The 25,081-nt window shown below is 36.1% G+C and overlaps 1 protein-coding gene across 1 annotated transcript in view; it reads left to right on the top strand.

Moving 5' to 3' along the window:
• The first annotated feature begins 890 nt into the window (after nt 1-890).
• Nucleotides 891-25,081, top strand: part of LOC117341832 — a 55,476-nt gene continuing 31,285 nt past the window's right edge. The window contains 1 exon segment of the mRNA XM_033903694.1: nt 891-950. Within this exon segment, the coding sequence (XP_033759585.1) occupies nt 891-950 (60 nt within the window).

Consider the following 25,081-nt stretch of genomic DNA (forward strand, 5'->3'; position numbering starts at 1 on the left):
CATATCATGTTGCTAATAGACCACCAATGACATGGGGCATTATGTTTCTCAAAGCATCAATGATACGGGGCATCATGTTGTTCAGAGCACTAATCAGAGAGATTATGTCTATTTAATACTTATAAATATTATAACCCTGATTTTCCCCATAAACCGGCGCCTTTTTGTTATGTGACTTTTTTTCAAAATTTCCTTCAAAGAAGAGAGAGAATATCATAGGAAATTCATGCCACTCACCATTGCCTGACAGTTAATTTAACAATATGGCGCCTGGCAATTTAACCAATCTCATTTCATAGCTCTGGAAGTCCTTTGTTTTATAAATCATTGTATATGACTTGTGAATGAATGTCCCCTAAGAGTGCCAGTTCTATGTGATCGTACAGAAGCTACTCGTATGTCTGTGTAAATGAGATCTCACATGTCAATGCAACTTTTCTATGTTGACATCAAAGTTTAATGACTTCATCAGTTTCCTAGTGGTAAGAAGATCATACAGCGTTATCATTAGCTGACAGAATTTCGTCTGGGTGATACTTTCATACATAGTAAACTATCATTACAGTTCAACACTCACTATGTGACAGTTAAAACGGAACTTGAAATCATTTTTCAAGGCCAGAATTTTTTATTTTTTTTTGAAAATATGCTTTGTGTTGTCTATAAAAAGTTTAGCCTTGTAATTGTGATGCATTGTGGTTCTCTTGAAGTCATAAAGTGTATTTTTTCAAAGAATCACCCAGTATTGTAGTTGCTGGGGGTAGCAACATTTGACCAAAGTCAATTTGTCAAAAGGCAGACATATATAATATCTAAGATTGATTATTTCCTTGGAAAGTATATCATGATGCAGTTTTGTTATTGAAGACATTTTCGCGGAAAAAATAATGATGAATTTTTCCTTGTCATTTCAGATACATGAACCAGGAACTCCTATCAATACAGAAACAGTAAGTTATATATTCATCATACATTTAACATCGGTAGAGAAATCTATATATAATACATCTACAAGTGTAGGCATATTTTTTTAAAGCAAAGATCTTACAGAAATCAAGATGGCCACTGATGCCTCTGATTGGCCGGAATAGATATACAGGTGTTAACTTGCTACAGATTCTGTTTTCTAAGGAACTATGATCAAAGTTCCTGTGCAAAAACCTGAAATAGTTATACTTAACGGTCTGGTTTATTAGTATCATTAGTTTGGATATGTAGCGAGATCTTTAATATTTTTTTTTGCACTCAGCATCAAAAATTCTGTTCAGCTGTACAGACTTAACATGAAATACTCCTTTTCTAAATTGACCAAATCAACTTAACATCATACATGGATATCACCTCTGAGACAAACATCACAATAATATCAAGAACATACATGTAGAGGTAGTTAGTTGACTGATCTTTTTAAACATACCAAAAATAAATATGAATTTTTCCATAAATAACACAATGAACAATTTTTATAATGACAATTAATTGGAAAGCATAAAAAAATTTTCTGGTTTAAGGATGAGAATCTCTATTTTAATGATGTGCCTTGACATCAGTCACTGTGATCAAACCAAACATGTGATTAACAAATGAGCCATTCCATCGACCTGTGAATTACATAATATTATAAACTCTTACACTTTAGGTAAGGGGGTTTATTTGAGAATAAGTATGGTAATTGAAATCTTTTATGAATCTTCTGACATTGCAAATCAGGTTTGTACAAATTGTAGCCTGTGTGTCTGATATTCTAAGATTTGTGCTTCTCTTGTTTGTCGGAAAGTCAGCACTGCCAATTAAGCCATCATTAAAGTGTTCATGGTTCAAAGCCCTAGATCAGGAGGCGCGTGAGGATGTAGATTATCAGCGTCAGTGTAAACCTGAACAACTTTATTCCGAGAGTCTCATTAAGTATCGGCGGAACTCTGGGGAGATTCTCGACACTTTGAGTTTAACCTGGGGTTGAATTGTACTCCTTTTACCTTTGAAACGATAGAAAAAAATCAACAAGCATCCAGAGAATCATTAGAGAAATTGCATTTGAAGTATTATTTATCCGAATCAGTATATAAATATTTGAACAATTATAGGTAAGAATGAGCTAGCAATGGAAATATCAATACCGTCACACCGGAGTAAAATAAAGTTCAATAGTAAAAGGTTCCCGTGTGTATTAACAATACTTATGGTACATTGATATGGCAGTACTCTCTGTATTCAAATTTATTCTCTTTTCATTTAAAAAGGTTATTGTCTGTTGTCCGTATTGAGGTTTTCAACTGATGTTGTAAACTTGTACAGTTTTGTAGCAAATAGTCATTGTGTGCAGATTTAAAGACCCCTCACATGGTCGCAGTAACTGGTCATGTTAAAAATTGTGTATTATCCTCCGAGTACGAACTCGACCCTGCCTTACTGTATTAGCCCTGCCTAACTCCCTCCCTTTCCCCCTTACCCCCTTAATCAACCCCGACAGCCTATAAACTTAACCCAGGGAGTAACCCCCTAATCAACCCCGACAGCCTATAAACTTAACCCGGGGAGTAAATCAGACGAACAGTTGAACCATTGAAAACAAGAGATTTTTTTAACACTTTATCAGCAATGATTTGCGCTTTTGATGTGGTTCATCACACTAACACAGACCTACCCAGGGATCGCCAAACGTGAATTATTCAGGATAGATTTAGCCTTTATGCTTCATGCGGAGGCCACATTGTCTGTATCCTACAAGCTAAAATCGGGGTATTACTACAGAACACACTCATATGGCTGTATGTGAAGCCAAAGTGTATCTATTTAATTTACATTAATGCAGCTTTTAATTCAGCCTCCTTGATGTAGAATTCAAGGAACCGAACAAATTAAGTATCAATGTGTACAACACATTGGCATTAAGGTTAATTAAGATTTTTCAAAATGTTGATAGCTGTTTGTTGTGTTAGACTACTGGTGGGTAACTGGAGGCTAATTGTCATGATAACCTTAGAAAGTGCATGGCTATATTTATGCTTGCTAGCTTACTGTTAAGCATTGGGGACTTAAGGCTGTATGCTATCTTTCTGTTACTCATTAGAGATTTAAGGTTGTATGCTAGCTTACTGTTACACATTGGAGACTTAAGGGTGTATGCTAGCTTTCTGTTACTCATTAGAGATTTAAGGTTGTATGCTAGCTTTCTAATATTTATTGGAGACTTAAGGCTGTATGCTTGCTTGCTGTTAAGCATTGGAGACTTAAGGCTGTATGCTATCTTACTGTTACACATTGGAGACTTAAGGCTGTATGCTAACATACTGTTAAGCATTGGAGACTTAAGGCTGTTTGCTAGTTTTCTGTTACTCATTAGAGACTTAAGACTGTATGCTAGCTTACTGTAGCACATTGGAAACTTAAGGCTGTATGCTAGCTTGCTGTTACATATTCAAGACTTAAGGCTGTATGCTAGCTTGCTGTTACATATTCAAGATTTAAGGCTGTATGCTAACTTGCTGTTACATATTCAAGACTTAAGGCTGTAAGCTCCCTTCCGATATATACTATATTTACTGATATGGGGTTTTATAAAACTGTATAGTTGGCTTACTGTTACATGTATCTTCTTTTCAAAAGTGTTCCAAATGTCAAAAATCTGTGAAAACAAATTTTATCAATGGCGATTTGATATCATTAAACTGTATACAAGAAATGGTATGACATGGACTCAAGAACAGGTGATATGTTTGAAAGGTGTACAAAATTGACGAAGAATTTAAAAGGTTCCGAAGAAATGCTGATGGTACTTTTAAAGGTGGACAGTAATGAAATAGACTCATTTAAAAGGTTCAAGAGAATAGATGATCCTTTTGAGAGGTTCCCAGGAGTAATGACACATTTGAAAACTTCTCAAGGACTTTAATGACACTTTTGGAAAAATCTCAAGAACTAAGTAGTTTTTAAAAGATTTAAAAGTAATGATGACAGATTTGAAAAATTTGCAAGAATTAAATACACTTTGAAAGTTTTCACAAGAATTAGTATAAAATTGGGATTGATGAAGACTAGTTTAAACAATGGGAAATAATTGTATAACATAAAAAATATACTTCAAAGTCTTTTCCTGCCTAATATTGATAACTCAAAAATTTTCCAACTGAGTTAGAAAGTAAATTCATCTTAAATCTGAACAAGGTAGTTCATTCTGAATTAATTGATGACCTATAATTAGCATTTGACAGGTGCACTTGTACATTTGTAATTGTGGTATCAATCACAAGCTACCTGACACATTATCCTTGTCACAAGCGCAACAACATAGTCTTGATATTATAGTCATAGACTTTATCACCAACCCAAATACAAACATTGCTTTTCCATCTGATTTCAATATCTATTTTTCAAACTGTCAGAAACTGGGTGATAACATTATGACTGAATTAGAAAAAGCAAATGTCGGTGATTATGCATACCCAGGTATTGACAAATCTCGGATTGGATTTATTGTTACCGGCGTTCATTGTCATGCTTCATTTGCTCCGTGCATACAGAAAGTTTGGTCAGTTATGCTCCTCTTCAGGATTTGTGTTAATGGCACTTCAATCATTGAGGCTGTGGATTTGGACTGATAAAAAATCGACACCATCATCATCACCATCATCATCATCATCATGGAAAGTGAGTCACGGTAATCGTATTACTGAACTGAAAAGTGAATGAGTGGTGGAAAAACGTGCCGGCTCTATTATGCTCGTACCGTAAGGGCATTGTGGTTAGCGGAGATTACAACCTGTATTTACGATGAGTTCAAAAAAGAGTTCAAAACCATCATTTTATTCATGCTCCATAAATCATTAAAAGATGGATACTCGGATCTCATTATGTCATTGGTTGGTGAAGATTAGGTTTAGCTGTAATAAAATATATCCTATAAAATCCCTGATTATGGTTGGAAAAGCAGGTCCCGCCAGGGCTGCCGATCCATCCATAGTGATTTAAGTGTAAGGCAGTGTATCTGGTAGTGTTCAGTGACAGGGGCGTTGGGTTACACACATATCTGAGGATGAAGATATCTAGCAAATTAGGGCTGATAAAATATTTGATTTAATATAAGGCACCATTACAGGAGGTCAAGGCTGAATAACATAACAAGGCCAAAACTTATTACAATGTTACTCAAGGCTTACAGCATTACCCTAGAGGCCAAGACTTTAGAATTACCCAAGGTCTAAACCTACAATATTACCTAGAGGTTAAGACTTTAGAATTACCTAAGGCCTAAACCTACAGCATTATCCTAGGCCAGGGATTATATCATTACCATACAAGGCCAAGGCTTACATCATTACCATACAAGGCCAAGGCTTACATCATTTCATACAAGGCCAGGGCTTACATCATTTCATACAAGGCCAGGGCTTACAACATTACCCAAGGCCGGGGCTTACAACATTACCCAAGGCCAGGGCTTACAACATTACCATACAAGGCCAGGGCTTACAACATTACCATACAAGGCCAGAACTTACAACATTACCATACAAGGCCAGGGCTTACAACATTACCATACAAGGCCAAGACTTACAACATTACCATACAAGGCCAAGACTTACAACATTACCATACAAGGCCGGGACTTACAACATTACCATGCAAGGCCAGGGCTTACATCATTACCATACAAGGCCAAGACTTACAACATTACCATACAAGGCCAAGACTTACAACATTACCATGCAAGGCCAGGGCTTACAACATTACCATACAAGGCCAGGGCTTACATCATTACCATACAAGGCCGGGGCTTACATCATTACCATACAAGGCCAGGGCTTACAACATTACCCAAGGCCAGAACTTACAACATTACCATACAAGGCCAGGGCTTACATCATTACCATACAAGGCCAAGACTTACAACATTACCATACAAGGCCTGGACTTACAACATTACCATGCAAGGCCAGGGCTTACAACATTACCATACAAGGCCAGGGCTTACAACATTACCATACAAGGCCAGGGCTTACATCATTACCATACAAGGCCGGGGCTTACATCATTACCATACAAGGCCAGGGCTTACAACATTACCATACAAGGCCGGGACTTAACAACATTACCATGCAAGGCCAGGGCTTACAACATTACCATACAAGGCCAGGGCTTACATCATTACCATACAAGGCCGGGGCTTACATCATTACCATACAAGGCCAGGGCTTACAACATTACCAAAGGCCAGGGCTTACAACATTACCATACAAGGCCAGAACTTACAACATTACCATACAAGGCCAGGGCTTACAACATTACCATACAAGGCCAGGACTTACAACATTACCATACAAGGCCAGGGCTTACAACATTACCATACAAGGCCAGAACTTACAACATTACCATACAAGGCCAGGGCTTACATCATTACCATACAAGGCCGGGGCTTACAACATTACCATACAAGGCCAGGGCTTACAACATTACCATACAAGGCCAGGGCTTACAACATTACCATACAAGGCCAGGGCTTACAACATTACCCAAGGCCAGAACTTACAACATTACCATACAAGGCCAGGGCTTACAACATTACCATACAAGGCCAGGACTTACAACATTACCCAAGGCCAGAACTTACAACATTACCCAAGGCCAGGGCTTACAACATTACCCAAGGCCAGGACTTACAACATTACCCAAGGCCAGGGCTTACAACATTACCCAAGGCCAGGGCTTACAACATTACCCAAGGCCAGGGCTTACAACATTACCCAAGGCCAGGGCTTACAACATTACCCAAGGCCGGGGCTTACAACATTACCATACAAGGCCGGGGCTTACAACATTACCATACAAGGCCAAGACTTACAACATTACCCAAGGCCAGAACTTACAACATTACCATATACAAGGCCAGGGCTTACAACATTACCATACAAGGCCAGGACTTACAACATTACCCAAGGCCAAGACTTACAACATTACCCAAGGCCGGGGCTTACAACATTACCCAAGGCCGGGGCTTACAACATTACCATACAAGGCCAGGACTTACAACATTACCCAAGGCCAGGGCTTACAACATTACCCAAGGCCGGGGCTTACAACATTACCCAAGGCCGGGGCTTACAACATTACCCAAGGCCAGAACTTACAACATTACCCAAGGTCAGAACTTACAACATTACCCAAGGTCAGGGCTTACAACATTACCATACAAGGCCAGGGCTTACAACATTACCATACAAGGCCAGAACTTACAACATTACCATACAAGGCCAAGACTTACAACATTACCCAAGGCCAGAACTTACAACATTACCCAAGGCCATGACTTACAACATTACCCAAGGCCAAGACTTGCAACATTACCCAAGGCCGGGGCTTACAACATTACCCAAGGCCAGAACTTACAACATTACCCAAGGCCAAGACTTACAACATTACCCAAGGCCAGAACTTACAACATTACCCAAGGCCAGAACTTACAACATTACCCAAGGCCGGGGCTTACATCATTACCATACAAGGCCAGGGCTTACATCATTACCATACAAGGCCAGTGCTTACATCTTACCATACAAGGCCAGGGCTTACAACATTACCATGCAAGGCCAGGGCTTACAACATTACCCAAGGCCAGGGTTTACAACATTACCATACAAGGCCAGTTATTGTGTGTATGTGCTCACTTTTAGCAAAATTATGAAATACTGAAGATTAGAAGCTGATTCTTAGGTCTAAAATTGATTGATGATTTCTTTCTGACATATAAAATATGCTATTAATGTGTCTTCGTGAGTAACACATTAACTCATATCCGTGACAATGGTCTTTCCGTAATCTTAAAGTCATTATCCTTAAAAGGAAACCACATGTTATTTCTCCAACTTCTACATAGCGTATACCTTAAGGCCATTCTCGCTACACATATAGATATCTCAAATGAGCCATTGTTTCCCTCTGTTTCTATTATCAGAATTAAAATAACAAAACGACTTCCTGGTGGAAAATACACGCTACATCAATTTTCGCTGTCAGGAAATTTCGTAATGTTTTGTTCCGTTATCATGTCTTGTTTTAAAATTTTCGAGTTTCACAAGTTTGTTTTCTTTGTATATTTTCGGATTTTAATTTTGCGTAATTTTGGGTTTCTGATTGAGTGTGTTATTTTTTGTTATAAATGAATTCTAGATTTTTACCTACACAGTACGGTTGAATTTAGAACTAAACAATATAGAATTTCACATGTTGGCTGCTGAATGTGAAAATGGTTGAACTAATATACTATCTTATGGTATTCATATATACATGTATTTGGTATCGTAGTTTCTGTATGTAAACAAGCCCTGATGATGGGTCGATAACTGAGATTTAGCTAGATTAAAACTTTGGCTAGTTGATCGCTATTGGTACAACGTTTTATTGGTACCTCGGCAAGGTTTGCTGGTGTAGCTAGGGCCCATGGCTATATAGTCTGTACTTTGGATATTGTGGCCGAGAGTTCAGGCAGCAATTGGCAGACTTAGGACATACCAAGAGGGTTTGGCCACCATTTCAATGAACCGATCAACTGTTTATGAGTTCTTGTCATCAAATATTGATGTAGCCATGTACTTTTCCTCGGTTCTATGATTAGATGGCTTTTAACGGAAACATGCTGCATTCTACTCACACATAGTGGCTTAATACGCTTGCTTGTGTATATATTGTACTCTATAAACAGCAAGTTTACATTTTATTCTTAAAGGCTAATTTGAGCATTTAGCCAAAAAGTTGTTCCCAATTTAAGATAAAATGTTAATAATTGATGGTATGTGTGAGAATTTTATGGGATGCATTCCACTACTGCTAAATTGACAATGAAAATGACAAGGCTGCTACTTAATCATCCTGTAATAAGCCAAGGGGGCCCGAAACCTAACTTCTCGCTCAAAGGCTGGAGAGTGGCTTATCATCGGTCAATGAAATATCATTCGATGGTCATTTTACTGAACAGCAATATATGTAGGTCAGCTATTACCATGAGTAATCTAATTTATTTCTGAAGAAATAGGGGGGTTATAAAGACTTTTAAGGAAAAATCAGGGTGGCTTAAATAGGTCATATTTGATATAGACAAAGTATTAACTTCATATAAACTTAACCGTCAAGATTTATCAGGGTCAATTTTTAACTGTAAAAAATTTGAATTTTCTTGAATTATTATCTTACCTTACCTTACCTGTGACCTTGAGTATTAATTAACTTGAGTATTTTGACAAATTGAAAACACAAACCTCATGATGCATTGATGCTGATCAATGTGTTCATGAAGACTTTACAGATTTTATTTTTATATTTCAATGTTAATTCATGGAGATCATGTATATGTGGTGAAATAAAGCTTTTAACACCATGTAATATATTTTCATTGAATTTTTCAAACTTAATTGAACACCAATTATGTATTAACCTTGGTTATTTTCCTTGCCTTAAACTACCATAATTCATCATTTTGAAGAATATTTATAATTCAGAAATGCTTTAAATGTTTTCATGCAGGAATTCATGTGATCAGTTTAAAACTGTTTTTCCATCAATCAGCATACCCTACTGAAATATTTGCATTGGAACAAAAATTATTGGTAGGGATATACATGTACAATATGGTTATATGTTCGCGACCCAATTAAGTTTGTGGGGCATGTCTCAAAAATTGTCTTGGATAACATGATAAAACTTCAGGAGTGTGGATATCTGTCCAGTAGTACTTTTTGCTATGGAGGAGTTTTCATTTTCCATGTATTTTTCTGTAACCAAGGAAACAGTCAAACATTGTACTGTTTCTGGACTATATCTCGAAAAGTTCACAACAAATTTTCATATCAAACTTCAAGTCCTCATGAAAGCAAAATTAAGCATTTCCCTTCATATTTGCACTTCTTTGACTTGTCCTTTGGTAGGGACCCTTATATCAATAATTATCCTGGTTTATATCGTGCCTGCTAACACTAATCATGTCTCTGTTCCGACATGATATTGGATTGTACATGACAGAGGGTAATATTGAAATCTGGTACATGCTGGTGGTGACCACTATCTTGATGACCACCATCATGAGAGAAATGGTGGGCTTATCTAATTGTATATTATTATGGTAACTTCCATACAAACCAGGACATGGACATTATAGATCACAGTTATACCAGTTCTTAGTACACACATTTTCTACTTGTATTTATTCCATTACCAGCAGTAATTTGACCAAAATAGTGTAATTGTATAGATTTACTGGTGCATTTTCATTCTCTGACCATCTTGAATATGACATTATGAGGTCCAGACTTGTTCGGCTAAATCACTACTCCTCATATGGTGCTGGTACTAAACGTCACAAAATGTTAACTGAACAAAGGACCAAGGTGTTTCAACAACAGCTAGTATTTTATTGTTTTATTACTAGTGGTTGACATTTTCTGTATTTTCACCACCATAAGATCAGGAAAACATTTCTTTCTATTCAAATTCTTTGTTTTCAATGAAAGAAGTTGATCATGCAGATTTTATTTCAAAATTTTTCAAAAAAAAATATAAAAATTCATTAAGTCCCCTATAGGTAAAAGCCAGGATTTGGGGGGGGGGGGGGGGCAATTGGTTTCCCCAGCCGTCTGTCTGTCTGTCCAGCCATCCACTCAGATTTCTGCACTTTTCTCAGCAATACTTCAAGGTATGTTGCTGAAAGTTGGTATGAAACTTCAGTATGAGAAGCTACATATCTAGTTTGAATTTCAAGGTTTTGGGGTCACGGTCATTGTTACTAATTTTAGCGGGGGCCAGTTAGGGGACTTGTATTGCTTTAGCAACACCCAGCATATCTTGTTTTATACAAGACAATTTTAGTCACATTTTGACTTATTCAGATGTTACTCAGAGTGCCTGAATTACCGACATGGCCAACTGTACTTTACTTATACTAATATACATTGATATAAAGCTACATCGGAGGGTCTCCTTGATTGAGGTTTTCATAGATGGAATCTGATATCAGGAATAGATTGGTCGGAAATTGACAAAGTTTCTGTTCGAGTCAGATTGTCTACGGGATTCAGAATGAGCCAGCATTTTCCAGACAAAAACAGATTACAGTGTATCGCAGATCGGTAGCCATTGGTGGAAAAACAATAACACTGCATTAATTGTGTTTTTGCCATAAATATATGCATGTCTTCATACTAGTGCTGTACACTTCCGTATAACCTCCAATTCAAACGTACGAGACATTATATTGATACAAAATAATTTTATTGCAAGATATATATAAATATATCCGAAGCTATTGTAAAAAATGTTGATTTCAAGAAAATGTCAAAAGATGTCTCATTTTAATGGTTTTCCGGACAGATATTGTTTTGTCTCTGATGGTAGACTGGATTTTTTATACCATAGACAACACTCCTGATGGATAGGTTTTCTTGATTAGGTTTATTCGAAAGATGTTTTTCAAATGCTGTAACTTCCAATTCTGCAAAGATTATCTCAGTACGATTTTGCGGTTATGTGAACATGCAGATATATGTGTTATATCCGATGCGCTCTTCCCAATAGACCAATACCACATCAACTATTGCCAAAGGAAATGCAACGAAGCTCTGCAATATATTTCTTTATAACTGCCAAACCTAGAATGATGTCAGTTGCATCGATTTAGCCCCCATAATCAGTTATGTCTATGGAAACTCCAATATATTTCCAACTGAACTTCTTTATTTCCAGGGGTCAGGTCTCAATTTTATTACACAAATGTATGCTTTCAGTTGAAAATGCTTAGTGCATGTTGTTTGAAGGTGTCATTTTGTCAAAAGAAATCTTGTCATTTATATTTTTGATATACAGTGGAACCTCTATAAACCGAACATGCATGGGACATTGATATTTGTTCGGTTTACAGAGGGTTCGGTTTGGAGAAGTTGGTCAAAATAACCGGTCGAGTTCCGAATATAATTGGTCGGACGATGTTAGATTGTACCCGATTACAAACCGACACTAGGCCTACTATACGCACATAGATAATTTGGTTTGTCTGAAGAATATGAATATCATGAAAGTAAATCAATGCATATATTACAGATTATATAAGAAATTAAAATGACTAACTGTTGTTTTATATAGTTTTATACATTTACTGCACTTCACGATCGACCTGCATTCTGTTGCTTCGCCATGTGGTGGGGCCTAATACGGGATATTTAATGATTTTACAAAAAACGGAAAATCGAATGATATGAAAGTGTGTGAAGATGTCTTGCTTCAATATGAATTACAATTGATCACTTGATACCGGTGGTATTCCCGATATCGGTATTGTCTTAAAAAATAAACATCGGACACTGGCATCATTTCAGTGTGTATAGTTATGACCCTGCAAGAACACCCCTTATTGGGCCTCATTTAGATTAGAATGCGAAACTCAGGCTCCTAGCTCTACTTGTATTGCGAAGATTAACATGGAATCTGCTGCGCTTCGATGACGTGTGGCATTGTTTCATAATTAGTATTAATTACCGTGTTGATTATACACTACAATCATAACGCCCCTCAGGGTATTTATTGGATTACCTGTACAAATCACCTACATGTAAACGTAAGTCCCGATCGAGACACAATTTGGCTTCACACAATACCCGTCACAGTTGTTGTTTCACGGTTGACTAGCCTGACCTCGTGTCATAATCGCTCAGGTAAGGCCGGTTTTCAGAAGTAATTTTTGGTATACTTTATCAGGAACCGGAGACAAAATCGGTCCGGTGTTCGGAATTCAGAGGGATCGGTATTTGGAAGTTTTTAAATACCATAATAAAGAAGGACCGATTCCGTACAATAACAATTCGTTCGGTATTCAGAGGTGTTCGGTTTTTAGAAGGTTCGGTTTTCGGAAGTTGCACTGTATATATATATGAGTAGGTAATCCTTTATCAGTTCACCAGCTCAGAAGGTTTACCAAGGTGAGCTTATGCCATACCATGGCGTCCGGCATCCATCCGTTAACAATTGACGCCACTTCTCAGAATTTAACCAAATTAGGTATGTGGCTGCGATTCAGATAAATAGGGCCGACCCCCACCTCCACCCCCAGGACTTGAGGGACTGGGGCCAAAAGGGGTCCATTTGTCTATAATTAATATTGATATTAATGACACTTCTTCTCTGGATCTAGGCAATGTATGACATTGATATTTCAGTGGTAACATCCCTAGGTAGCTCAGATTCAAATTTATACAAATGATGGGCTGCAGGGGGCATAGGGGTGGGGCCAAAAGGGAGCAGTTTTCCTATATTGCTTCAAACCACTTCTTCTCTGGAACTAAGTAATGGGTATTGCTAATGTTTGACTGGTCGCATCCCTAGGTGGTGGGGATTCAAAAGCTACAAATGGTTGGAATATCTATTTTGATTTTGATGATGCAGCCATTATATTAAATGGCGTTGTGCGTAGGAGAATTGTTATCAAATCAACAGGTCTGCCCGTCTACATTATTATCAAATTTTGTCATCTTATTCAGCAGTTTGACAGAATTTTTTTTTTCTTAACCATGGATAAATGAAACTTCATATCAATTAAGATTTCAATTTCAGAGTTGTCGGATGTTTGGCAAGTCGCAATTTAAAAGCTTTGATGAGCCTTGGGTTACCTTCCTGGATTTAAACAAATACCTTGAGAGATCTACCTCAACTGCTTTGACTTAATTTACGTGGCTGGCACATGTGGTGGATTCTACCTTAGTTACGAGGTGTGTTCTCTCACCCACTTAATAGTGAGAGGGAAGAGGAGGGGGGGGGGGGGGGGGAGTGTTTGACTGCTTTCCAAACCCTCTCATCACCCAGATCCTATGTTTGATGGGGTTACATTCTTTAGGATTAGTCTGTGTGAATTATGATGTATTGCACATTTTTTAGTTAACATCAGGAAGCATAACTCAAAAAGAATGCCAAGATTCCTGGTCCAAGACCTTTAGACCCCTATGGAGGGGCAGATTTAAAATCAATTGAAGAAGGCTGATGATGAATCCGAGAGAGTGGAGTAATTTTCTGTGTATAAGTGACACAACATCCGGATAGTAGTATATATAGTTTGTAATGTAAGTATCATCTGTTTATACACTGTTAATAGGTTCACCTGGTGTTAATTAGTGGTATTTATATTTAACACTGTCTGGTTTTTTTACAACCTGTTCTGAATACAAATAGACTAATTTGTGGTCAAAGACAAAAGTTTTTAGTTATGAAAACTCAAATTTAAGTAATGTTTGTATTTATTTGAAATTTCAAATTTTCATCCTTTTTTTTTTCCGGAAATCTCATATCTCGCAGTTTTCAACTGGTATTTCTGAAACTTGGTAAGCTGTAGAGATGGTCATAACAAGTAGTTGTGCTTTCCTTTTAACGTATTCTGATGAAAAATCTTATGAAAGAGTTACTTCCCTTTTAAGGCATTTCATGTAAATGCTTTTGGAAGAGGTTTTATAATTTTGTCGAGCTAGAATCTCCTCACTTTTTAATTGATCTCCAATGAACTTTGTTCAGTATTTTACATATGTATGAGACAGGTATATGTCATATGTAATTTTATGATATTGGCCAGGAGACCTATATATATATAACCTTAGTATATATCATTGTTAATTATATACATGGTGTTAAATACGGTCTCATCATTCAGCTGACAAAGCATGCTTCATTGACTTAAGAGGTAGAGCAGTGGTCTATCACACCAGAGACCTGGGTTCGATTCCCGTCGGGGCACTCAACAGGAATGTGTTTTTCCATGTTCTTTCACATTATAATGCTTTCTCTTGGACAAAAAATTACTACCTATTAAATCACTCCGCTTCTGGCTGTCTTCTATATTTTTCGTAAAAGTAAAACAATTTTTATAATATATCAAACAGTTAAGGGAGTGCAGCAAACTTTTCAATATGTAATGGAAACTTTGTATGCATACCCCAAGGGCTGAAATGATCCTTACGTGAATTTTTGGATGTATGAGCAAGCACTCTCCATGCAACTATCAATAGACACATGATTCAGTAACTGTGAAATATTAATGCCTTGTATAGTCATAACCAAGTGCTATGATTTCCCAGGCCAATACTTCTGTGTGATCTAACTTTAAATCCTGCCCGATCACCATAAAGGCCTTATCGTATGACCGTCACATTATGCTAGATGTCCTCCCCGATCTTATTAATAGACTCTTCCTCCCTTTGAACTAGGAGAGTCCAAAGATAAACTGAGGCAACAGGGGGCGATATTTAAAAACACATGTTGATGCAGAAAATTTTGAAAGTTCTGTCAGATGTCCAAATTTGTAATTGATATTTTCATCGTAAAAATAATATTAAAAGTTTAATTAAAGTGTCGGTTACTCGGAAACATCATCGTTTGTTTTCATGATATTCCGCAATTTCACGTCAACGGCTAGTTGAGTAAAGCAATAAAATGTTCCATTAATGAGATCTGATATGGTGATAATGATTTTGCACCCTGCTAATTAAATCTACAGGACAGAATTACTTTTAAATTCGTCAATTTTATGTTAATTATCACAGGAAGTAGTATATTACAATAGGAACATTAGCTCGTTATTACAGCTGTTAACCTGCGATTGTCCCGCTGTAATTAATTTGGTCAACAATGACTCCCTGTTTGATGTTTTAAAACAACAGCTAGGTTAAAGGTCAGCGTTAAGATTTCACTGTGCAGTCAGAGTTTGTAAACAAAGCTACAGACAAATCCAAATGTTGTTATCAAACCATAATTATAAAAAAATAACGCGAATGTATCTAATGATGGAAAATGTGTCTATAAGAAATACTGTTTTTACACTTTATGGCTTTTCCATCATTCATTTACTGATTCACTGCCCAATGAACAGTCAGGGTCGTTTTGTTGAGGGATAACCTTGTAGTAGCTGGTGGCTACCTCCCTGAACAACACACCACATTGAATACACAACTATTGCAGGATATATTTATAGTGTCTAGTAAGTTGACTATGGACGCTTTAGCCAAATCTGCACAGGATAATCTGGATAATTGTTCCAGAATTCTTCTTGAACTGTTCTTAAAAAATTCACAGGGGTTTAATTCTGACCATTAAGGGTAAAGAAAAAACAATATGAAGGGAATAACACAAAATAATTGTTGTTGTGAATTTGGGAAAAAATCATGTACATTTTCTTCATTGAGAACCTAATGTTGTTAGCACTCAGCTCCTGCTCTGATCTGTCAGTAAACTCGGAAGAGAAATTATTGCTGCCAATTTGTGTTTTCACAGCGCCTAAGGGAAATTAGATATCGTTATTCCAAGATGACAGATTTTAATTACAAAGAAAATAACATTTATTTTGTTTTTCGTGCTGACAGTAAAAATTCTGATTATGCTTAAACAGAAACTTTTAAGTTGAAATAGATTAGGCTTCAATGCCTATTACGCTTGCTCCTCTACAAGCAATTATCATTGCAGTACTGCTAAATTTGACAGTGGTGAAATTCCTTTCCGAGTCGTTACATATTATCAATAGTGAAATTTCTCACTAAATCATTTCATTACTGAATGATAGAGATGAACAAAAAGCTTATTTGTTTGAATAATTGAATTTCACATCCTGATCCAGGTTGAATGCCCCTTATTGTGTAAAGAGTTACTTCCCTTGATTTAATGATTTATAGAATTATCTCCCTTGCAATGCTATGATAAGCAGTCTTCTTGTATAAAACTTCTAGTATGTCAATTTTGCAATAGTGTCCAAAATTTCAAATTTTAAATGCATAATTGTTAAATTTAGAGTAGAATCTTAACCATGAAAAGAGCAAAAATAACCGTCCTGCAAAATAGTCCTGTGAACAAATAATCTGGTATAGTATATAAGAGTTATCTCCCTTATATTTCTATAGTTAGTATTATAGTTTTATGTATAAGTTTTTTTGTTTTGTTTTTTTTGTTTTTTTGCTTTTCTTTTCTTTTTTGTTTTTTAGTCAGCTGAAAGACAGAAAGGCTGTAAATCTAACAAAAAAATGTTAAATAAGTAAAAAAAAAAAAAAAAAAAAATTCACTTTGATACAAATAGTGTTACATCCATATAAACATTTTAACTGGTTTAATGAGACAGATGTACCTGTTAGAGAAAGGATCGAAGTACATCACTGTAACATACTATTCAGTACCGACATTCCTTTGTGTTCAGGGTTCCTTTGTAGACAATGATATATAGTACCAGAATGTTTTGAATTGATGATTACATGCTTTGACATGTGTAAGTACAGTAGCCCAAGTAGAAATTGGTAAATTCACCGAAACATTGTAATTTTCAAATGTAAATTTAAAAGCTATACATACAGTATGGGTCTTATGCTTAGTGCACTGACACATCTATCAAACCAGATTTTTTTTCAGTCTAATGGATTTATCCTGGTGTACTTAAAACATTCGACTTGTTTTAAATGTTCATAAAGTAGTTAAAATGTGCTTTAAAACGCCCCCAGTACCGGAGAAAAAATTCCCCTGGTGTAGAATATCCGAATTGAATCACCTAATTAATGAGGAAGCAATTAATTTATATTCCCTTTTAAATAAGTTATTGCTCATTTGCATAACTCATTGATTATTCATATTAACATGAATACTCTTCTAATGATATAGACACATACATTGAGGTGGCAGACTGGCTGTGGTTGTAAGTGCTCTTTGGCAAGTTTGGCCAATTATCACAAATCGACCATATTTTCCAAATTATTTTGATGAGGATTTTTTTCGACGCTCACATTATCGACATAATTATTTGCATCAAAGGTGAAATGGAGACCCTCTAAAGGGAAACCTGGCTGTGCATTATACTTATTAGCAGAATCTGGAGAATAGCATGCCAAACCACGGAGCTGTCATATAAGACATTTCCAATATAACTTCCGACCCACAGAACATAAAACGTATTCTGTTTTACCATGCTCTGTCATTTCTGACAGGTGATTACACGATCATGTGAAATGTGATCTTCATGCCAATTTGAGTATGGGTGGTATCTAGTCACATGACCACTGATTGGGGTCTTCGTTTCATTAGTTCATTAACATGGGAGACCTGTATTAATGTCGCCCTATAATCTAACGACTAACATCGTCACGTAACAATGGCGTGACTCAGTCCTGTACAGGTCTATGAATGTGTTCGGAAGTTTCAGTTTTAAGAATGCCATTTTGCTCAAGCAGGATCCTCAGAAACATATAATTTAACAGTAATGCAGTAAAATTATCAGATATTTTACCAAAAATAGTTCCAATTAGCACTATCCAGGAATCTGTTTGATAAAAATGTCACATAAAATGTGACATCATAGGGTACAATGCTGTACAACTATGGAGAATTTCCTGCTTCAACCAATATGAAAAGCCATCAATTTGAAATGTAATTGGATAAACATTTATTATCCATGAAAAAAACATCGATAACAAATATTTAATTATGGTAATAATAAACTTGTTCAACTCAAAATCTTGCCATTCACGACATTCAAAACAAAAATACACGGAAATGGCAAAGGCAACAACTTCATTAGCAAACATGAAAGTGTTTATCATTGGTATTGAACCATTGGCCCATAATATGTTTACATAATTGATAGCTGAAATTTAATATTAGAAATTTAACAAGCAATACACGAGCCTGCTTTGAGGAATTATTAAACTAATAAAATTACTAAAGTGTACCTTATTTATTTCTTTTTTTATTCCAATTTATCTCTTTATTGTTCCTTTTCATTTTTCTGATGATGGCTCAACATTTTATTTCATGATTTTTCATTGGCATAAACTTCATTGTTTGTCTGAGAGTACTTCTTAACCTTTAATTTTCAGTTTCTGACCCGATATATATCTCAAAAGAAATCTGAAAAAATGAAACTTAAACTGCTCTCTGCTTGCCATTCAGCTTTAGATTTGAACCAAAACCTTGGCAGTATAATAACTCTCTAACCTGTCTAGGTATGAGATTTCGGTATGATTGTACTACCAACTGGTGGCCAATCATCTGCTGACACAGTAATGACCTTTAACCCTTTCGCTGTTAAAGCGGCCGAAACCGACAGCGTCCGTATTGGACTAAACCGCCCTAAACCGCCAGTGTTACCTGTGTGTGTTTTGCCTGCAGATTACTCACTTCCCCTTTACTTTCACTTTTAAGTCTCGCGAGATCTCGCTAGAGCACTACTTCCTGTTTATGCAGACAACATGGCTGCTGGCTATACGATGCATATCAGGTTAAAATTAAGATCGTAAGCAAAATTTTGAAAGAAAAAACGAAAGTGTCATAAATTGGCGGATCTACTGAAGTCAATTGATAAGTTTGTTCACTTTAGTAACATTTTTTTTCACGGATTTAATGAGAAAGACATCAGAAAAACTATCGGAAACATCAAAAGGACACGGGATGATATTGATGATGAATCCAGCATAGATTTTGTTCAGATAACGATCACGAAACATCGGTAGAGGACGACGATCCATTCTGACAAAATTTTGAATTTTGAATGGGATGTTGACCTATTTGTGGTTATTTTATCGGACTTAGCCGAATATACAGTGGCAATTTATCACTTGCAAATGGATGAAAAACACAGATTTCTTTTTCAAAAGTTAATTCCAGCTAAATATTTGGACATTAATGCTACTGAAACGAACAGGTAAGTTGATAGAATTGACCTGATAAAAAATGGCGGCCGTAATATATGACGAGGAATGTGCTTTCAATATCGTTGTGTGAAAACGTGATCTACCATGATTGAGCTGCATACCGGGACTTGGAACAAATGGTCTATGTGTGTAAATGATTCTCAGACTCATTTAAATCACCAATAATAAAAAAAAAAAACATTAATAATGTGTTTTTGAACCATATTTTGACATATTTACCTGTTGTTACCTGTGCTCGTTTGCACCTGTGATTTGGTTTATTACCAATTTTTATGGACTGTTATTTGGAAATAAAGTACTACCTGTAATAATAAGTGTAAGAGTTTTTACCTTAGAAGGACCCAAAACTTAATCAATACCAAATTCATGCTTGAAATTAAAAGCAGTTTTATTTCATAGTTTACCTGTGTGATTTACCTGTATTACCTGGTGTAAGACTTGAATTGAGTTTTGGAATTTTTGCTCTAGTTGGTTGTTAGTTGTTAATAAGTGTCAAAACTATATTTGATGCAGTAAAAACAAACACAGGGGCATTGTTATTCAATATTTTCATAATTTTCACCTTTATTACCATTTTTACCTGATCATATTACCTATAAATGATAACATAGGACCATAATGAATACATATTCTGAAGGGTAAAGGTACCAACCATTGCCACTCAAAATTTCATCAAAATCTATCAACAAATGACAAAGTTATCCTCAATAGAAAAAAACTTTCCAAAGAAGTCAAATTAGTCTCCAATTAATTCAAATTATCCATATGCCTATATGGTAAGTAATGTGGCAACGAGAGGGTTAAGCTTTTACGAGCATCCCAAACCAGTGAGAAAAAGCCCTGACTTGTGTATTAAGTATGAGTACCATACACGTATTTTCCTTCAGGTTTTGCCTCATTTCTAAATAGGACAATGACATAAAGACCGAATAGTGTAATTCCTTTGGTACTTCTATCTTGTTCTTATAATTAATGAACATTGAACTTGAACTAGCGGTGATGCAGTTATTTCTAGTCATTGAAGAATGTTTACTGGTTGAACATTAATATGCCAGTGTCTTCTTACAAATGCAAATTGAGATGTGTATATCGATATCAGCCAGGTCGAAGAACACAATTCATGCTCACCACTCTTTCTAAATCACATTTCAATTAATTCATTTTTTAATTCTTTTCATAAAAACTTTATAATTCATGCAAAAATATGCTTTTCAATAATTTTTTTCATGCAAATAATTAATACATGTATCAAGAGCACATTTCCATGTCTATCGGCTGGTGCATATGTGTCTAGGAAGGAGCCAAACCCAAACTCCGCTCATTTGCATACTCTGCTTATTTGCATATTTTCACCTGTAAGAAATCATATGCAAATAAGTGGATTCCTCTGTATTCCTTTTATATTAAAAAAAAATATTTTCTTGAATCTTAATGTTGTTTTTCAGGCAATATGAACTGCAACATTTTATATATTGCCCAGTATTCCATTAAGATAAAGAAATAAAAATATTTTCTCTCCTTAATGTAATAATATTTTTAGCCTAGTCAATTGTCCTTCCACTTCAATCCATTTTATTGGTATTTCTTGAGATGCACAGGAAGTGTATTTCTCAGTTTTCATTTGTTGGTTCCTGTTGGTGCCTTAGATAGTTGCTGCCTCTCTAGTGTTATTTGTATTGTGAAAACAAAATTGGATTTTGATACTTGGAGTTAATTGTCATCGTTGTTTCTCAGATAGATTTTCCTTGTTGTTAAATCATTACGGGGAAAAGATATCGAATTATTAAGGGGAAATGATGTAAAATGAAAAATAGAGAAAAATAAAAAAAAAAAAGACCCATGTCAATCTGGGATCTCTTAATTTTTATAAGAATAAATTGCAACATCTTAAGTTTTTGCAAGATATTCTTTACTGTCATACAAGTATATATTCCCAGAGTTATATGTCAATATACCTAGTATACATTTTAATGTCAAATGGGGAAAAAAACCAATTGGCCTTAGAACTTTATCTGAGATAATCTTAACCTTTTAACTTGGTATTGTGACTCTATAGATCTTATTTCTTTTTCCAGGCTTTCAAGGTCCTTCTGTCTATCAAATTTATCTCTCGATCATTTATCTTTTGGGTAGCATTAAGGGGGTCATTTCTCTTTTCGCTCCACTGTGTTGGTTATTTTGTGCTTAATTCTTACACTGCTGTCCGTCGAAGTATTTATCCCGTCATTCACATACAGCCATCACACAACAACGCCTGAGTTTTCGTCTGGTGATATATTTCATGTTCTCCGTCCCAGTCAATCAGTCAAACACTGGGTACCTCCGGGGCACCTCCGGCTGGATTTCTGAATTCTTACTGAATCCTTTCTTCCATGTCGGATATCTCTGACACCCATTCCTAACGGTAGAGGTAGACTAATGGTATTGTGGACCATTCACATGGGAGAAATAAAATGTCATTGTTTTAAATCAGGAATATTTAATCAATCATATTTGGTTTAAAAGAATTTTTGTTGTTTTTTTTTAGCCCACCATCATCAGATGGTGGGCTGTTCAAATCGCCCTGCGTCCGTGGTCCGTGGTCCGTCCGTCCCTCCGTCCGTCCGTCCGTCCCTCCGTCCGTCCGTCCCTCCGTCCGTAAACAATTCTTGTTATCGCTATTTCTCAGAAAGTACTGAAGGGATCTTTCTCAAATTTCATATGTAGGTTCCCCTTGGTGCCTAGTTATGCATATTGCGTTTTGAGACCAATCTGAAAACAACATGGCCGACAGGCAGCCATCTTGGATTTTGACAATTGAAATTTGTTATCGCTATTTCTGAGAAAGTACTGAAGGGATCTTTCTCAAATTTCATATGCAGGTTCCCCTTGGTGCCTAGTTATGCATATTGCGATTTGAGACCAATTGGAAAACAACATGGCCGACAGGCAGCCATCTTGGATTTTGACAATTGAAGTTTGTTATCGCTATTTCTGAGAAAGTACTGAATGGATCTTTCTGAAATTTCAAATGTAGGTTTCCCTTGGTGCCTAGTTATGCATATTGCGTTTTGAGACCAATCTGAAAACAACATGGCCGACAGGCAGCCATCTTGGATTTTGACAATTGAAGTTTGTTATCGCTATTTCTGAGAAAGTACTGAAGGGATCTTTCTCAAATTTCATATGCAGGTTCCCCTTGGTGCCTAGTTATGCATATTGCGTTTTGAGACCAATCTGAAAACAACATGGCCGACAGGCAGCCATCTTGGATTTTGACAATTGAAGTTTGTTATCGCTATTTCTGAGAAAGTACTGAATGGATCTTTCTGAAATTTCATATGTAGGTTTCCCTTGGTGCCTAGTTATGCATATTGCGTTTTGAGACCAATCTGAAAACAACATGGCTGACAGGCAGCCATCTTGGATTTTGACAATTGAAGTTTGTTATCACTATTTCTGAGAAAGTACTTAATGGATCTTTCTGAAACTTCATATGTAAGTTTCCCTTGGTGCCTAGTTATGCATATTGCATTTTGAGACCAATCTGAAAATAACATGACCGACAGGCAGCCATCTTGGATTTTGACAATTGAAGTTTGTTATCGCTATTTCTGAGAAAATACTGAAGGGATCTTTCTCAAATTTCATTTTGAGGTTCCCCTTGGTGCCTCATTATGCTTGTTGTATTTTGAGATCAATTGGAAAACAATATGGCCGACAGACCGCCATCTTGAATTTTGACAATTGAAGTTTGTTATCTCTATTTCTCAAAGTACTGAATGGATCTTTCTGAAATTTCATATGTAGGTTTCCCTTGGTGCCTAGTTATGCATATTGCATTTTGAGACCAATCTGAAAATAACATGGCCGACAGACAGCCATCTTGGATTTTGACAATTGAAGTTTGTTATCGCTATTTCTGAGAAAGTACTGAATGGATCTTTCTGAAATTTCATATGTAGGTTTCCCTTGGTGCCTTGTTATACATATTGCGTTTTGAGACCAATCTGAAAACAACATGGCCGACAGGTAGCCATCTTGGATTTTGACAATTGAAGTTTGTTATCACTATTTCTGAGAAAGTACTTAATGGATCTTTCTGAAACTTCATATGTAAGTTTCCCTTGGTGCCTAGTTATGCATATTGCATTTTGAGACCAATCTGAAAATAACATGACCGACAGGCAGCCATCTTGGATTTTGACAATTGAAGTTTGTTATCGCTATTTCTGAGAAAATACTGAAGGGATCTTTCTCAAATTTCATTTTGAGGTTCCCCTTGGTGCCTCATTATGCTTGTTGTATTTTGAGATCAATTGGAAAACAATATGGCCGACAGACCGCCATCTTGAATTTTGACAATTGAAGTTTGTTATCTCTATTTCTCAAAGTACTGAATGGATCTTTCTCAAATTTCATAAGTAGGTTCCCCTTGGTCCCTTGTATTGCATTTTTGGACCGGTCTGTCCTGAAAACAACCTGGCAAACAAACAGCCATTATCGTTCAATCTCAGATTTCTTATATAGCTAGGATTCCCTTGTTTGAAAAGTACTGGATGGATGTCTCAATTTGCACAGATTAGTAAAATGAAGGGAAAAGTAGAGAAAAGATCAATCTGACATGGAACCTATGAAGATCATTCAATGGTGGGCGCCAAGATCCCTCTGGGATCTCTTGTTATTTCATACTTTTCACTGTAGTATATAATTTATATGATATCATAGGACTTCACAGATTTAAATAAATGCAGGTGTTTGGTCTCTCACTGTAAGTTGAACTTTTACACCATATAATGAATTATCTCCCTTTGAGAATCATGATTTAACCAAAATTCATAATTTACACTACAAAAATGGATTTATTATTTAAGACATTGCATGAACAATGCCTTGTTACTGTACATATAGTAATGTTTATAATTGATATAAATGACAAAGGCTTGTAACCCAATAACATATTATACAAGGGGGACAACTCTTAACACAAACCATCATAGCAAGGATGTATCCTAAAGGGAGGCAACTCATAACACAAACTGAAGGTATAATGTATACCTGTGGGGATGAAAGTATGTCCTGTAATATTCACAAGGAATTAAGACATTGGTAATACACTACCTAGGAAGCATGGGTTAATTCAGCATAGCCAGGGTAATTAAAATTGGGGTATAGAAATTTGAGTCTGCAAACAAAGAAAGGACTTCTAAAAGATTTTTAGGATAAATCTGGTTACAACTGGATTACAGAAAATTGAAATGACACAGTTATTTTTAGGATAAATCCGGTTACAACTGGATTACAGAAAATTGAAATGACACAGTTGTTTTTAGGATAAATCCGGTTACAACTGGATTACAGAAAATTGAAATGACACAGTTATTTTTAGGATAAATCCGGCTACAACT

The sequence above is a fragment of the Pecten maximus genome, chromosome 14 (assembly GCF_902652985.1).
Source record: "Pecten maximus chromosome 14, xPecMax1.1, whole genome shotgun sequence".
NCBI lineage: Eukaryota > Metazoa > Mollusca > Bivalvia > Pectinida > Pectinidae > Pecten > Pecten maximus.